The 15,349-nt window shown below is 45.9% G+C and overlaps 5 protein-coding genes across 5 annotated transcripts; 4 read left to right on the top strand and 1 right to left on the bottom strand.

The window, feature by feature from the left end:
- Positions 1–472: 472 nt before the first annotated feature.
- LOC306832930 (uncharacterized protein) lies at positions 473–4,900 on the top strand. The gene is made up of 6 exons (XM_079357951.1): positions 473–542; positions 640–882; positions 1,380–1,646; positions 2,801–2,890; positions 3,058–3,300; positions 4,135–4,900. Exons 1-6 carry the CDS (start codon positions 531–533, stop codon positions 4,411–4,413), a joined length of 1,134 nt encoding a protein of 377 aa, XP_079214077.1. The 5' UTR covers positions 473–530; the 3' UTR covers positions 4,414–4,900.
- A 152-nt stretch (positions 4,901–5,052) lies between these two features.
- On the top strand, positions 5,053–6,089 carry LOC306833011 (gamma-crystallin M2-like). Its single transcript, XM_079358045.1, has 3 exons — positions 5,053–5,178; positions 5,296–5,538; positions 5,752–6,089. The coding sequence occupies exons 1-3, from the start codon at positions 5,164–5,166 to the stop codon at positions 6,025–6,027; spliced, it is 534 nt and encodes a 177-aa protein (XP_079214171.1). The 5' UTR covers positions 5,053–5,163; the 3' UTR covers positions 6,028–6,089.
- Positions 6,090–7,584: 1,495 nt separating this feature from the next.
- Positions 7,585–8,261, top strand: LOC306833018 (gamma-crystallin M2). The gene is made up of 2 exons (XM_079358054.1): positions 7,585–7,826; positions 7,918–8,261. Exons 1-2 carry the CDS (start codon positions 7,704–7,706, stop codon positions 8,188–8,190), a joined length of 396 nt encoding a protein of 131 aa, XP_079214180.1. The 5' UTR covers positions 7,585–7,703; the 3' UTR covers positions 8,191–8,261.
- Positions 8,262–10,476: 2,215 nt separating this feature from the next.
- On the top strand, positions 10,477–11,300 carry LOC306833009 (gamma-crystallin M1-like). The gene is made up of 3 exons (XM_079358043.1): positions 10,477–10,547; positions 10,638–10,889; positions 10,979–11,300. The coding sequence occupies exons 1-3, from the start codon at positions 10,539–10,541 to the stop codon at positions 11,252–11,254; spliced, it is 537 nt and encodes a 178-aa protein (XP_079214169.1). The 5' UTR covers positions 10,477–10,538; the 3' UTR covers positions 11,255–11,300.
- Positions 11,301–13,497: 2,197 nt separating this feature from the next.
- LOC306833010 (gamma-crystallin M3-like) lies at positions 13,498–14,350 on the bottom strand. Its single transcript, XM_079358044.1, has 3 exons — positions 14,278–14,350; positions 13,923–14,162; positions 13,498–13,828 (listed from the first exon to the last, which is right to left on the bottom strand). The coding sequence occupies exons 1-3, from the start codon at positions 14,290–14,292 to the stop codon at positions 13,550–13,552; spliced, it is 534 nt and encodes a 177-aa protein (XP_079214170.1). The 5' UTR covers positions 14,293–14,350; the 3' UTR covers positions 13,498–13,549.
- Positions 14,351–15,349: the final 999 nt, after the last annotated feature.

The following is a 15,349-nucleotide window of genomic DNA, read 5'->3' as shown; positions in this document are numbered from 1 at the left end:
AAAAAAAAAAAAAAGACTAACGGCTCGAATATATTTGCTAGTGAACCGCACGCACGCGTGGACATCTGGTCACATGGTGAACATACATGTGGCTCTGCTCTCACAGTGTCCTTATGCAAAGTCACAATAATCTTATAAACCCTCTCTTCTTGTCTTGATGTCAGACTTTTATTTTGAAACGTTAAAACCAGTAAACTTAACTGCTGTGCCTGTAACAGAGGAAGCTAATGTTAGCCACGAGGCTAGTGTGTGAATAGATGTGTGTCCTGGGAGGGTCCATTCACTCGGCTGGTTCTGCAGGTGGGCCTGACTGTTCCAGCAGCTGCTCACGCTGTGGCTCGTGCTAGAAGCTGTTCAGTGTTCCCTCTGACAGAGCACGACATGCAGGGGGAGCAGGAAGACTCCAGGCCTCATTTAAATAACAACAAAAACACAGGGCAGCACCTGCAAACACACAGGAATGTATAAAAACATGGACTCCATCTTTGGAGTTCAGAGAGAAGGAGGAGATTTGAGCGACAGCAGCAGCCATGATGGGGAAGGTTTGTGTTTTAACATTTCAAACACGAGTCCCCCGAGAACTGTGGAGCACTTTTTAAAAAATGAAAACCTCTCTGTGGTGTTCTTCCTGCTCTGTAGATCATCTTTTACGAGGACAGAAACTTCCAGGGCCGTCACTACGAGTGCATGAGTGACTGCGCTGACCTTCACTCCATGTTCGACCGCTGCCGCTCCATCCGGGTGGAGAGCGGCATGTTCGTGATCTACGACCGGCCCAGCTACACTGGGAACCAGTACTTCATGAGGAGGGGGGAGTACTCGGACTACATGGGCATGGCCGGCCTGAATGACTGCGTGCGCTCCTGTCGGATGATCCCCATGGTAAGGCCACAGCTAGTAACAGGCTGAAACCTCCACAACCCAACTAACAAAGGTTTACTTAGTCCACAAGCAGCAACCCTCCGTGTTGAAGCGTAAATGTAAAATCCTGCAGTTCCGTGAGTGTCCACTAGAGGCTGGCTGTAGCAGCGCCAGACACACACACACACACACACACACACACACGCCCCCTGCAGGAACATTTACAGCCTGCATGTGATCTCTGATGAAGAATCATATTTCAGTTTATAAGTTCAACATTCGGATTTTAAGGATTTCATCCGTATTGTTTTTCTCGTTTTTTGTTTTGTCAAGTTTGATCACACGATGTGCAGAGTCCAGATCAGATGAGACTTCCCTCATGTCCGTGGTCCGTGGACAGTTTGAGTCTGAACCCTGAATGATCAGCAGTCTCTTTTAAAATAATCGTATTGCAGTATTTGCTTTAAATGGCGTGTTGTTATGTTGATGCTAACGTTGTGTGACTGCGCTCTCTGCAGCACGGCGGCGCCTACAGGATGAGGCTGTTCGAGCACTTCGACATGGAGGGCGAGATGATGGAGCTGACGGACGATTGTCCCAACCTCATGGAGCGCTTCCACAACTTCAACTTCAACTCCTGCGACGTGATGGACGGACACTGGCTCATGTACGAGCAGCCCAACTACAGGGGGCGCCACTTCTACCTAAAGCCCGGCCAGTACAAGAGCTTCAGCGACTGGAACGGCAACAACTCGCGCGTGGGCTCCATCAGGCGGCTCACGGATCTCTAAAGACGGAGGCACGATGCTCGTGCAGTGTCTGCTCTTCTCCCTGTTTCACACGCTGAATAAAATGGCGTCTGTGCTCAAGTGTTTTCACTTTTGTTCTTGCTCTCTACGTTTGGAGGGCCTGTTTTCTCCTGAGGATGTGACCGGGTCCTGGACCGACGTCCTGACTCTCATGAGAGGCTTGAATAAAATACTGCGAGCGCTGACAGACTGAGAGTCAAGAGTCATCTTATTGTGGAGCCGACGGGACGTCTCACTCCTCTTCTAAAAAATCTAACAAAAAGGCTTTTTATCTCTGAGGCAGTGATGGCCTAGTGGGTCCCGTGTGAAGAGGCTGGAGTCCTCAGGAGCAGGTTCAAATCTGACCTGTGTCTCCCTAGCTGCATGTCATTCCCCCCTCTCTCTCTCTCTCTCTCTCTCTCTCTCTCTCCCTGACCTCACTCCGAGGCTTCATTTCTGTCTGTACAGGACGGTGGACAGAGAGAGAGAGCGTCCGGCCCGGGATCGAATCTGACCCCTCCTTGCTCGTCCTTGCCCTCTCTCTCCACGGTCTCCATCATCATGTCTCTGAAATAAAGGCCCAGAAAAGTGTCCTTCAACAACCTGAGTCAAATCTCACCTGCAGTGAGAGAGAGAGTTATTGACTTTTGACACTGACACACTTTTTCTTTCCTGAGTTTGAGTTTTGACTTGGACCTGAATGAACCTCCCCAGCAGAGGGCAGCGGCCTGCAGGTCCAAACGTCCCTGAAGAGACGCATGTTCACACACAAGCAGCACACTGTTACTCCCTCAGTCTGAGAGCAGTGTTTCTAAAGGAGATCATAAATTACAGTTCACTGATATGAGCACTTTTTAAAAGATGATTCAAATAAAAAAAAGATTTTTTTTTCAATATTTTTAACCAATGAGAATTCAGATAAAAGAGAGCAAAGTGATCATGTCGCTTTAAGGGTTAATAAATGATACAGAAACAGAAACCTGCTCCGATGACAGGAATGATCCATCAAAAGTCCGTCGTCACACACACACACACACACACACACACACACCTCCTGAACGTCTCTTCAGGACAACACGGCAGCACAAACGCAAAGATTTCTGAGCATTACAATATGAATGGCATGTGCAGAGTCTGCGTTTCACATTCAGTATATATGTGACATGTGGGAGTCTTCAGAGAGCTGCACGGATCACACAGGGCACGGCAGGGGGGCCGACACAGCGGCCGACATGGGGAAGGTAAACAACACAGCTCACAGCATCACATTTCATCTGTTATGGATAGAAGGCTTTTATTGTGAAAGGGTACACATGCCTCCAGGTCAACATAAAGTTGTGTACAAATTCAAACAGATGTTTTCAGAACTATGACTGAGAGTGGAAGACGATCACTTTATTTTGTCCAGATCATCTTCTACGAGGACAAGAACTTCTCTGGGCGCCATTTTGAGTGCAGCCACGATTGTCCCGACCTGACGTGCTTCCTCAACCGCTGTAACTCCATCCTGGTGGAGAGCGGCAGCTTCATGATCTACGAGAAACCGGACTTTGAGGGAGGCCAGTACTTCCTGAGGAGAGGGGAGTATCCCGACTTCCATGACTGGTCCGGCGTCAACGACTCCGTCTGCTCCTGTCGTCTCATCTGCACGGTGAGCGTCTGTTTCTAAAGACACAGTGGGAATAACAGAGACCATGTTTTATTGGTGTTAATGATTCTTGTCTGCTTTAAAGGATCCTTAAACAAAAAGCAGCTTTTCTTCTTTTCTACTGATACAACACAAAATGGAAGATTCAATTTGAATCAGTTAAATGCACAGGAAGTTAATTCTCCCACGTCAGGAAGCTCTCAATCAAAACTACAACAGAAAGATTATAGGGCGGGGAATCATGGGAGTGAACCATTAAGAGCAACCAGTGGCTGTTTGAGCTGCAATCACCTGTGTCCTCCATTGTTAGCATGCTAATGTTAGCGCTCTTTAGTTAGCTGGTAGCTTCAATCACCTGTGTCCTGCATTGTTCGCATGCTAATGTTAGCGCTCTTTAGTTAGCTGGTAGCTTCATGTAAACTGACACAGACTAATCTAAAAACTCTTCATCAAATAATCAGTGAGTATGTTCTTCTTCTTCTTGACTCAAACAGCTTTTATACACAAGGGGGAGGAGCCATGTAAACACAGCTCTGACAACAACACAGCCAGCAGGACTCCAGCTTCTCCCTCACTGGAGACAGTCAGGACTCACACACACATTCACACAGAGAGACACACTGGAGTTATGTTTATTGATGTGGAACATTCTTCATTTGAAGTTTGTTACTTTGGTGAATTAATCAAATCTGAAGCTGAAATACATAAAATGTGAAGTCGAGCTAAATCAAAGATCAAACTGTAGCGAGTCATGCTAGCAGCTCTGAGAGTCAGAATGAAGTCAGAGGTCAAACAATGCGTGGCTGCTTCGCTGAATACTCCCCCTCTCACCTGCAGAACCAGCCGCCCGGCTTGTTCAGCGTGCGTCTGTATCAGCGGACCGAGTTCGGGGGTCAGATGATGGACCTGATGGACGACTGTCCCAACGTCATGGACGTCTTCCACGTCAACGACATATTTTCCTGCAACGTGACCGACGGCAACTGGCTCTTCTACGAACTCCCAAACTACTGCGGCAGGATGTACCTGGTCAGACCAGGAGAGTACCAGAGGTTCAGCGCCTGGGGCGGCAGGACGGCGAGGGTCGGCTCCATCCGACGCGTCATGGACTATTGATCCATTTAAGTGGATTCCAGAGCTGCGTGGAGGTTTCTGAAAAAGCTTCAGGCTTGATTAATAGCTTAAAGTCTATCTATAGAAAGCACTGCAGAGGCTCAGCCACAAAAACTGTTTGTTCATATTTGGACTAAATATGGAAACTGAAGACGAAATCTTGGTGTTCTGGAAACATTTAATCATATTCATGGACAGTCGAATCGATATGAGCACGGGACATTAAAGGTGATCTTTGAACTAAGTTGCACGCAAACCCTGAACAAACAAAAAGCGTTTTGATTTTGTTCTTGACGGGACGCTCACTGTTGTGTGAAAGCATCGCAGCGTAACGCTCGATGTGTGCACATCCTCGATGATGTGAAGTAATATTGTTTTCTACCTCAGAAGTTATGTTTGTTCAGGATTGAAGAAGGAAAGCTCTTTGCCTGATGGACTGTGCCCATTATGACGTGTCAGCTCTAATAAATATCAGTTTTCATCCTGCTGATTCCTCGTGCTGCGCTTTATTGTTCGGGGTTTTTTCTGGGACGAGATTCTGATGAACATGGAGGAAAGAACAATAACTCATCTCACACGTCTACACAAACACACACCAGCGTCCCGATCCATCATCACTTTGCGAGGTTACATTTAAATGACAATACTTTATGCTGTGCAATCACACAGGAGTCCTTTCTTTCTTTTATTTTATAAAGCACACGGGGCTTGGCTCCTGGACAGCACTGAGCGCTAATCCAGTCTGATGCCAGCATGACCATGGGAAAGGTAATGGACATTAAACCTTCTAGCTACTCCTGCGATAAATCACTCTGCAGACTTTAACCTCCTGCAAGATTTCCCAGACGTGAGTCCCTTCTTCTGTGCAAACATTTGCTCTTTCAGATCATTTTCTACGAGGACAGAAACTTCCAAGGCCGCTCTCATGAGTGCAACAGCGACTGCGCCGACCTGCACTCCTACTTCAACAGGTGCAACTCCATCCGGGTGGAGAGCGGCTGCTTCATGGTGTACGAGAAGCCCAACTACACGGGCAACCAGTACTACCTGAGGAGAGGAGAGTACTCGGATAACCAGCGCGTGATTGGAATGAGCGACTGTGTGCGGTCTTGCAGGCTGATTCCTCAGGTAGGCTGTGATTTCTTCTTTGGCTTCAAGCGATCGGGGGAGAGTCGAGATAAACGGAGGGAGGCTAAAACATGAATCAGACCAGGAGCTGCTGCTCTATCCAAACCATCAGCTAAACACTCACTTAATGAGTCTCTAGAATTGAGCTACCACAACAACATCTGTGTGTTACAGAATCTTTATTGACACAGTGAGTTTTCTGTCCTCTTGCAGCACCGAGGCTCCTACAAGATGAGGCTGTACGAACGTCCCGACATGTCCGGACAGATGCACGAGCTGGAGGACGACTGCCCCAACATCCAGGACCGCCTCAACACCTCCGACTTCAACTCCTGCAACGTGATGGACGGCCACTGGCTGCTGTACGACCAGCCCAACTACAAGGGCCGGATGTACTACCTGAGGCCCGGGGAGTACAGGCGCTACAGCGACTGGGGCGGAGTCAGCCCGCGGGTCGGCTCCCTCAGAAGAATCACAGACTCCAACTGAGCCGAGTGTCGACGTTCTGACCGACTGATTTCACAATAAAGTTCTCTGCTTCATAAAACGTACATGCCTGGTTGTGTGTTGCTCTTCCTGCTCTCCACACACTCTTTCAAACAGTCTGCATTTTCTCTCTCACACTTTCTGGCGTGCTTGTGCAGTCCCCCCCCCCCTACCGTGCTTTGGCACGCCGTACCAAACAATGCCAGAATTGCCCCCTTTCACATTCGGGACCCCTTATTTGGATTTTCTGGTGTGCAGTGGCAGTATGTCCCCCTCTGATTAGTGAAGCACACAAACAGCATCATGAGCTGAGTGTCACAAACACAGTTAGAGAAAAGTTTAGAAAAAGAAGAGTCAGGATAGATCACACATGAACCATCCCAAAGAAGGAAACACAGAAGAGTTTGGATCTTAAAGTTTCAACCATAAGAAACATCAAAGAGTCGTAACGTCCGTTTATTCCTATAAACGAATATCAACATCAGTTACAGCCTTCGAATACGGAAACACAGAAACAGGATGTCATCAGGTCAAAACATGGAAACACAAAAACAGGTTTAGAAAAGAAGACGAGGAAAACGTCCGTGAACTCAATGAGCCTCTGAGTCCGTGCGGGTTTTAATCAAAGTGTTTGAGAAGTGAAGTTGAGACGATGACATGTGATCATTTTATTCACGTTTGTTTTATATGATATAATAACTCTGCTCAACCTGTCCCCGAGTGTGTGTGTGTGTGTGTGTGTGTGTGTGTGTGTGTGTGTGTGTGTGAATATTTCTACAAACTGTGGAGAACAGAAACAACATTTAATGAAATTATAAAACTCATTTGCTCGACCTCGAGACCCCCCCGTCTCTCTCTCTCTCCCCCTCACACACACACACACACACACACACTCATTTCACAATGTGTCGCTAAGAAGGAGAGTCTTCAAAAGGTCCAACATGGCTGCGACGCATCAGGGGAATTGTAGTCCACTCAGAGCGCCGGTGGCTCGCCGCTCAAGTCTTCACATCCATGAAGTGAATAACAGCGTTCACACTCACGCTGACTTATTAGCACGCACGGGGGCGGCTCAGGCGGAGCATTAGGGAGGCTGAATGGCTTCCTGCTCTGTTACGCAACATATTTAATGGTAAAGGGCTGTTCCATATTGTTCTGCAGCCTTTGTCAGCTGGACGTGTGGATACCATACTAGTCTTTTCCTTTGTCCATGCAAGTCAAAACACCAAACCGCTTAATTATTTATCCCCCTTTTTTTTTCAAATACAAATCCATATTTCTGTCCCAACGTTGGGCTCACAACAAAAAGGTAAACATGTGCCAGTAGCCTTCAATTATAGCTACCAGAGGATTTGAATAACAATACTTTGTTTGTGGAGAGGCGGTATAAAAAGCCCTGAAAACATGGGGAATCTCTCCAACGGAGACCATGGGCAAGGTGAGTACTGTTGTTCCTCTCTGCTTACTCTCCATTTTAATTGTTCCAAAGTTTAACTTTCACATTGTTTAATGTTGGATTCTGACGCAGTGACACTTTTTTTTTTTATTTCCCCCGACAGATTATCTTTTACGAGGACAAAAACTTCCAGGGCCGGAGCTATGAGTGCAGCAACGACTGCACGGACCTTCACTCGTACTTCAGCCGCTGCAACTCCATCCGGGTGGAGAGCGGCTGCTTCATGATCTATGAGCGACCCAACTTCATGGGCCACCAGTACTTCATGAGGAGGGGGGAGTACCCGGACTACCAGAGGTGGATGGGCTTCAGCAGCTGCATCCGCTCGTGTCGGATGATCCCGGTGGTAAGTGGACCAGACGTCATATTCCTGCATTTGGACTGAAGTGAAAGTGTCTCTCTTTGGGACTAAAACGGCCTTCTCTTGGCTCCTGCAGTATCGAGGCTCTTACAGATTGCGTATCTACGAGAAGCCCGACTTCAGCGGTCACATGATGGAGTTCATGGATGACTGTCCCTGTGTGTCCGACCGTTTCCACCACCGCCACGTGTACTCCTGTAATGTCATGAACGGCTACTGGATCTTCTACGAGTACCCCAACTACCGAGGCCGGCAGTACTTCCTGAGGTCCGGGGAGTACAGGAGGTACCGCGACTGGTGCGCCACCTGCGCCATCGTGGGCTCCTTCAGGAGGGTCACCGAATTTTAGCCATTCATGGAACGCTTTGCTGTAAATATCAGACACTTTGTTTATTAAAAGATGTTGAATTTTTAACCCTCTCTTGGTATTCGTTTTCCTTGATTTGTCTCCTTGCCTGGACTCAACGGCTGAACGCACTTTTACAGTAACTGTGGGGCGAGCGTAGTTTTTGTTTTCACTGTGAACGAGATGATTTTCTCACTGTGTTAACTCCTCAAGTCCAGCAGACAGTGAGGGGGGGGGGGTGGGGGGGGTGGAGGGGGGGGGTGTGACTTTACTGCAGCTGCTTCAAGGCAAATAAACTTCCCTCATCAGAAACGTCTCTGTCAGAAAAAACACGACACACTGAGATACACATGAAGAGACGAAACATCACTGCAGCTTCACGTCTTCTTCCACTCGTTTATGCTTCATAAAATATTTACTTATAATTACAGCAAACAATTAAATGTGCTTTCTTCGTTTTTGTGCAGCAGATTTAGTAAAAACGTTTATTCTGCTGGTGCTTCATATTTGACACCTTTAAAGGAACAGGTCCAATTACAGCAGCTGTGCAACAGTTCTTAATGACCCAACAGGATAAATCAAATACTTCTGAATCTGACGCCGTTAAAAATAAAGATGAACTTAGCAGCAATAAAAAGGTCTAAAATAAAAAGATTATTTGTCTCGTGTGATTTCTTCTTTTTATTCACATTTACAATTCAAAACAATTAAATACAAACTTAAAATGTCAAATCTTGACTGACGAGGAAGAAGAAGAAGAAGAAGAAGAAGAAGAAGAAGAAGAAGAAGAAGAAGAAGAAGAAGAAGATCTGCTCGTCTTTCACAGGACAACATGTAACAAAACACAAAGTGAAAAGAAAGAAAAGCTGGTTCTCTTTACAGAAAGAACCCGAACGTGAACTTCCTGTTCCACGCTCTTCTAAAGACGACTTCTGCTATCATGATGCTTTTTTTGCTTTTTCTCTGCACGTCGTTTTTTGCCTCTTCTGTCGAGGAGAAGCAGCAAATAATGAAAGTGAATGTGACTGCACCTTGTAAATACAACTTTGCTCATGTAAATACTTGATGCTGCTCTTTTCTCCTGCACTGCAGCGAGCTAACGCAACGACATGTCGTCCTTCTCTGTAAAGTTTACATTTGAATGACATTAAAGGAAGTCTAAGACGTGTTTCAGACTCGTTCTGCTGTCAGAGTGAACAGAAAGATTCCTGCAGGGAAACGTCTGGAGCTTAATAACAGGTCACATGTTGATGTTTGAGTTCTGATCTCTCATGATGAAGTCGCACCATGAATCACCTGACGGTCTGTTACTTCATAATGTGCAGCACATCGATCTCATGGAAAGCTCTGGATCTGTGAACGATGACGTTTCTGCTCTGTGACTCAGGATGTGGATCCTCCTGGTTCAATACATTTATAACACAAATCATAAACATGACTCATGTTTACCTCGAGACGTTTGCACTGCTCACCACTCGTCATGTGACATGTTTTACTCTTTGCACTAAAGTCACCGTAATCAAATTCCTTGTGTGTGTGTGTGTGTGTGTGTCAATCAATCAATCAATCAATCAATCAATCAATCAATCTTTATTTATATAGCGTCAATTCATAACAGGCGTTATCTCGAGACACTTTACATAAAGCAGGTAAAGGACCTTACTGATGGCTATATTACAAGAGCCCAGCTTAATCCGTCATAGCGTGTGTGTGTGTGTGTGTGTGTGTGTGTGTGTGTGTGTGTGTGTGTGAGGCCAATAAAGCTGCATCTGATTTTTAAATAAAAACAGAACTTATTGAACGTGTTTGTCTTTGGCGAGCAGTGTCGGCTGCGAGCGTCGGTTCGATTTCTCTCTGTCATGATTAGAAAGGAAACGTTCAGCTGGTTGGACGATACGACATGATCGAAGTGTGTGATTGAAGGACACTTTGAGGACTTGTTATCAGACGGTCAGCTGCAGTGATAGACAGACAGAGTTAAATTCTTTAGAGAAGTGAGCGTTAGCCCGTGCAGGTTGTGGGTTCGACCCGGGTGTGCGTCCTGATGCCGGTCTCTTTGATCGCTCCAGATCAGACCATATGTGGAGAAGCTTCTGACTGAGAATAGGACACACACAAAGCGTATGCTTTCAATGGACAATAGAGACCAGCGCTGCCAGAAATGTATGGATGGAGATCCATTGTTTATCATAAGCCCCCGTTCAGCAAAAGTCATACTGCTAATTCATCAGCTTTGCACATTTGAATAACAACACTTCATGGCCCCCCGGCTTCTGTATAAAAAGGCTCCTGAGTCATGGAGTTGGCAGAGCAAGTTTAACCATCCACTGGGAACCACCTAAACCACCATCATGGGCAAGGTAAATATTTACTGATGTTTTTACATCATTAAAGGTTATTACCCAAAAAGTCACATTTCAAACAGCTGACTCTAAAATGCTTCTTTTCAGATCATCTTCTACGAGGAGAGGAACTTCCAGGGTCGCTCCTATGAGTGCATGAGCGACTGCTCCGACATGACCTCCTACCTGAGCAGGTGCCAGTCCTGCAGGGTGGAGAGCGGCTGCTTCATGGTCTACGAGCGTCCCAACTTCATGGGAAACCAGTTCTTCATGAGGAGGGGCGAGTACAATGACATGCAGCGCATGATGAGCATGGGCATGATGTTCGACAACATCAGATCCTGCAGAATGATCCCCTTCGTAAGACATCCCGTCTGCACAATCGTTCAATACGTTCAAAGTGATCTAGAGTCAAATGATGCTGACGTGTTCTCTGCGTTCCATTACAGCACAGAGGTCAGTTCAGGATGAGGATCTACGAGAGGGAGAACTTCGGAGGTCAGATGAACGAGCTGATGGACGACTGTGACAACATCATGGAGCGTTACCGCATGTCCGAGTGCCAGTCCTGCAACGTGATGGACGGCCACTGGCTGATGTACGAGCAGCCCCACTTCAGAGGCAGGATGATGTACCTGAGGCCCGGAGAGTACAGGAGCTTCATGAACATGGGCATGAGCAGCAACAGGTTCCAGAGCATGAGGCGTATCACTGACATGTGCTAGACTTCTGTTGTTGACCTAAGTGAATAAACATGATTTGTAATTCATAGCTATGTGTGTCGATCAAATTCTTCTTCTGTTGGTTTGTGGTTAACCTCGCGACATGCGTTGGCTAAATCCAGACAACAAATGATAGAACACAAAAAGGATTTGACTTCTCTGTGAGTCTCTTTAAAAACGACTTCAGACAAATCCAGTTCAAAGTTTGCAGATTCAACTTGATTTAATACAATAACACGACACAGGCACAAACTAGAAGATTTTATGCTACGCTCCGTTTACGTCACAACTGGGAATGACGTCACATCCCAGTTGCAAGTCGGAAAAGCAACATGAACGCCTCCAGTAGCTTCGTTTTGTTGGCTCACGCCAGACGATAACAACACAGCGAGAACTGTCACCATACTATCGATGTTATCGATTTACTCAGCAGCCGCCATGTTTGATTCCAATTCAGGCAACTCAGAGTTCCTCCGACTTTCCCGCTAATAAATATAACTTCAGGGGGATTTCCAGTTCAACTGGAACGCAGCATTACTACACTTGTATTTAAGGCAGGGTTGCTAATTTTCTTAAACTAGCATGATTTTGAAAGTAGCATTCTCTCAGTACTCTGTCTAAAGCCACGCCCCCTCCCCGCTGTGCTCCCTCTAAAGCCACGCCCCTCCCCCTATGCTCCCTTTAATGCCACACCCCCTCCTCTTTGTGCTCCCTCTAAAGCCCCGCCCTCCTGACATGCACGAGCTGATGCTCCAGAAGTGGATTTCAGCTTGTGCATGCACGGGGTAGAGAGCGAGCAGGGAGGCAGGGAGGCCTGTGATTGGTTCATCAGATTGGTACCTCGTGGCAGACATTGGTTGAAGTTTTTACAGACTTACAAACTGATACAGATGATGGATTTACTTTGTTCCTTTTTCAGAGAACCTGAGTTATTAATTTCTGTCAGGACCTAAAGACAATTTCAACCAGAACCTCGGGTGACCAAATCATGATTTCCAAAAAATGAGACACAAATTCAGACAGGCTTCTCAGAGGTCTATGATCATGATTTATTATGTCTCAATGGTGCAAATGAAACTTCTGTAATGAAATAAAATATGTAACTACCTGTAACAAAATCATAGCTCTCTTTTCAAATATGAACTCTTTGTGTTAGAAAATCCAGCTTTTAATATATTTCCCTTTTCAAGGTAACAAGATAAATAATAAATTAGAAAAAATGCTCACAAAAATACGAACTTAACAAACAAAAATCATCAACTTTTTTGTCTTATTCATCCTGCCTTTCTTCTTCATCCTCCTTGTCTGCTCGTCCATATTTTCTGTAGAGCTGGTTTTTCCCAGCAGTTTCCAGCTGCTCAACAAATCAGCATAAAAGTCTTTGTGAGACGTCTCTTTGCTGTTGCTGTGTAGCTGCTGTCGTGTTTTACACTGTTTCTGTAGTTCACCTGTGAAGCTGCATCACTGCTGCTCCGCTGTCTGCTGTGTTTCCTCTGTCTGCTGTTCCCTGTGCACGTGCACGTCGCAGAGCCGCCCACAAAGCAGCCTTGAGAGAATGACGTCACGCAGCGAAGTAGCTACCGTAGTATTTTGCGCCGGTCAATTTAAGTACAAACTTGATGGTTCCATGAAAGACAGTGAATCCCGGACATTTTCATGATTTTATAAAAAAACCCCGGACGCCCCGGACAGGACGTAAAAAGAGGACGTTTGGTCACCCTACCAGAACCTGAAAAAGTGGATCTGCAGTGGTGATTCTTCACTCTGTTGGGGCCCTAAAGGCCCCTCCAACCCCCTTTAGTTCTGCCAGTGTTACGATGCTCTTTGATTGCTATTGAATAGATTTATTACAATAACAAGACAGAAGCAGGGCTCAGCGTGCTTCTGCTTCTCCATACTAAGTTTGATTATAAACCATGATGTTATGTCATAGACTGACTGCAATTTAAGAGTATAAACACAAGAAGCTGTCTGATCAGAGAGGAATGATCATTTCACTACAGAGATCACTGACTGCTCCTTTAAAGATGAGCTCGTATTAAATATGTTTTGTGTTTATGTGTTCAAGTAAAAAGTACCGTGAACATCTGAGAGAGAATAAACCTTTCATGGGAGCCAATGTTTTGTTGCCAGATCTGCCCGAAGACTATTTCCTATAGCAGAACATATGTAATGTCCTGTACATATCAAACACATAACCATAATATGTGTGAGTGTGTTACAGGAAGAAGTGACAGAAAACGTCATTAAAAGAGAATCACAAAATTTTATTTAAAATTTCGCTCATACACTGGTGCTCTAATAGCAGGAATCCATGATGCGCTTCATGCTCTGGAACTTGTTGCTGCTCATGCCCATCTCCCTGAAGCTCCTGTACTCTCCGGGCCTCAGGTACATCATCTTGCCTCTGAAGTGGGGCTGCTCGTACATCAGCCAGTGGCCGTCCATCACGTTGCAGGACTGGCACTCGGACATGCGGTGGCGCTCCTGGATGTTGTCACAGTCGTCCATCACCTCGTTCATCTGGCCTCCGAAGTTCTCCCTCTCGTAGATCTTCATCCTGAACTGACCTCTGTGCTGTTTGTTCAAGGTGGGGAAAGAAACGTCTCCTGTCAACACGTCTTTTCACACATCACAGTCTGGATGAAATGAACAGAGAGAGTGAGCCTACCATGGGGATCATGCGGCAGGACCTGATGCAGTCGCTCATGCCCATACGCTGGTAGTCAGAGTACTCTCCCCTCCTGACGAAGTACTGGTTTCCCATGAAGTTAGTGCGGTCGTAGACCATGAAGCAGCCGCTCTCCACCCTGCAGGAGTGGCACCTGCTCAGGTAGGAGGACATGTCAGGACAGTCGCTGCTGGTCTCATAGGAACGACCCTGGAAGTTCCTGTCCTCGTAGAAGATGATCTGAAAGTTGAAAAGTAAAAACCTTGTTATGATCAAACCAAACAGGTTTTTGTTTCATCTTCAGCTCGAATCAGACTAAAACATTTGAAATGAAACAGAGTGGAGCTGTACACACCTTTCCCATGGTCATGGTTACAGTTATTACTGTGTTGGCTCTAAAAGACTGCACAGTCTCCTCCACGTCGCCCTGCTGCTTTTATACCTGACCTCCCAGCCATAGGATACATGACCCCATTGTTCAAACTCCTGACAGAGCAACATGGAGCAGAGGCCCCCCCGCCCCGCCCCACCCCTGCCGTGTACTTTTCAATTCATGGTAAAACCCTCAACACACGGTGATTTGCGGTGGTTGCATTTGTGAGTAGAGGCCCCGCTTTGCATTGTCTCTGCCACCGAACAACGGAGAACGTGTTTTCAACAGAGCCCCCCCTTCTCTTCTCTGACGGGCTAATTAAATAAATCACCTTATTAAACATTCTTAAAAGGTAAAACTGACATCACGACACAGAAGTAAAACACTGACTCTTGTCCTGAAAACAACACAGGATCTATAGAGCTGTTTAAGGTTCATGATTGAATCCCCACTCTGAGCTGTATTTAAATTGAATCACTATTCAAGTACACTATAAATAATAAAGGCACAGGTGTAATTCAAAGGTCCAATCAGTTAGATCTGTAGTGAGTCCGTGTCCACCACTAGCAGGGACTGACCCCTGCTAACACCTGTGACCTATGACCCTGACAGCGGCCGTCTTTGCCTGTGAATTATTAGAATTATAGAATAATTTTCAGACATCAGAGTGCTTCACACAGGAACAAAAACATTCCTAACAACATGATTAGGCATCATTATCATTATTTTTTTAATGTATGGAATAACAAATATACAAAAACTCGCTGTGCAGTTAGCTCATGCTCCTCATGTGTAGAGGCTGATGTCCTTGAGCTGGCCGGTTCCACCTCAACCCTCGACTCTTTGCAGCATGCCACTTCCCATTCTCCTCTTTACTTGATTTCCTTCTCTATTCACAGTGCTGTGAAATCTATAGTATCTATATAGAATAGAATTTTTAATACTAAGCTGCTCTACCACTTGTCGCAGTTTTAGTTTAAAGGGGAAGTTTTCTTGAGTCCCCGCCCACAAAAAATGTCTGTGACATCTCATGTCATCAGAAGCAGCTCCTTCA

This window comes from Symphodus melops, assembly GCF_947650265.1.
Source record: "Symphodus melops genome assembly, chromosome: 12".
Lineage (NCBI taxonomy): Eukaryota > Metazoa > Chordata > Actinopteri > Labriformes > Labridae > Symphodus > Symphodus melops.
Note: the sequence above shows the minus strand (reverse complement) of the source record. Positions and strands in the feature narration are given on the sequence as shown.

Excerpts from the sequence above, each read along its gene's own strand:
- LOC306832930 (XM_079357951.1), top strand. Across the intron at positions 883-1,379 it reads CCTGTCGGATGATCCCCATG|CACGGCGGCGCCTACAGGAT; the intron begins GTAAGGCCACAG and ends CGCTCTCTGCAG. Across the intron at positions 1,647-2,800 it reads CCATCAGGCGGCTCACGGAT|TATATATGTGACATGTGGGA; the intron begins CTCTAAAGACGG and ends TTTCACATTCAG.
- LOC306833011 (XM_079358045.1), top strand. Across the intron at positions 5,539-5,751 it reads CTTGCAGGCTGATTCCTCAG|CACCGAGGCTCCTACAAGAT; the intron begins GTAGGCTGTGAT and ends GTCCTCTTGCAG.
- LOC306833018 (XM_079358054.1), top strand. The coding sequence starts at position 7,704 with ATGATCTATGAGCGACCCAACTTCATGGGCCACCAGTACTTCATGAGG. Across the intron at positions 7,827-7,917 it reads CGTGTCGGATGATCCCGGTG|TATCGAGGCTCTTACAGATT; the intron begins GTAAGTGGACCA and ends TGGCTCCTGCAG.
- LOC306833009 (XM_079358043.1), top strand. Across the intron at positions 10,890-10,978 it reads CCTGCAGAATGATCCCCTTC|CACAGAGGTCAGTTCAGGAT; the intron begins GTAAGACATCCC and ends GTTCCATTACAG.
- LOC306833010 (XM_079358044.1), bottom strand. Across the intron at positions 13,829-13,922 it reads CCTGCCGCATGATCCCCATG|CACAGAGGTCAGTTCAGGAT; the intron begins GTAGGCTCACTC and ends TTGAACAAACAG.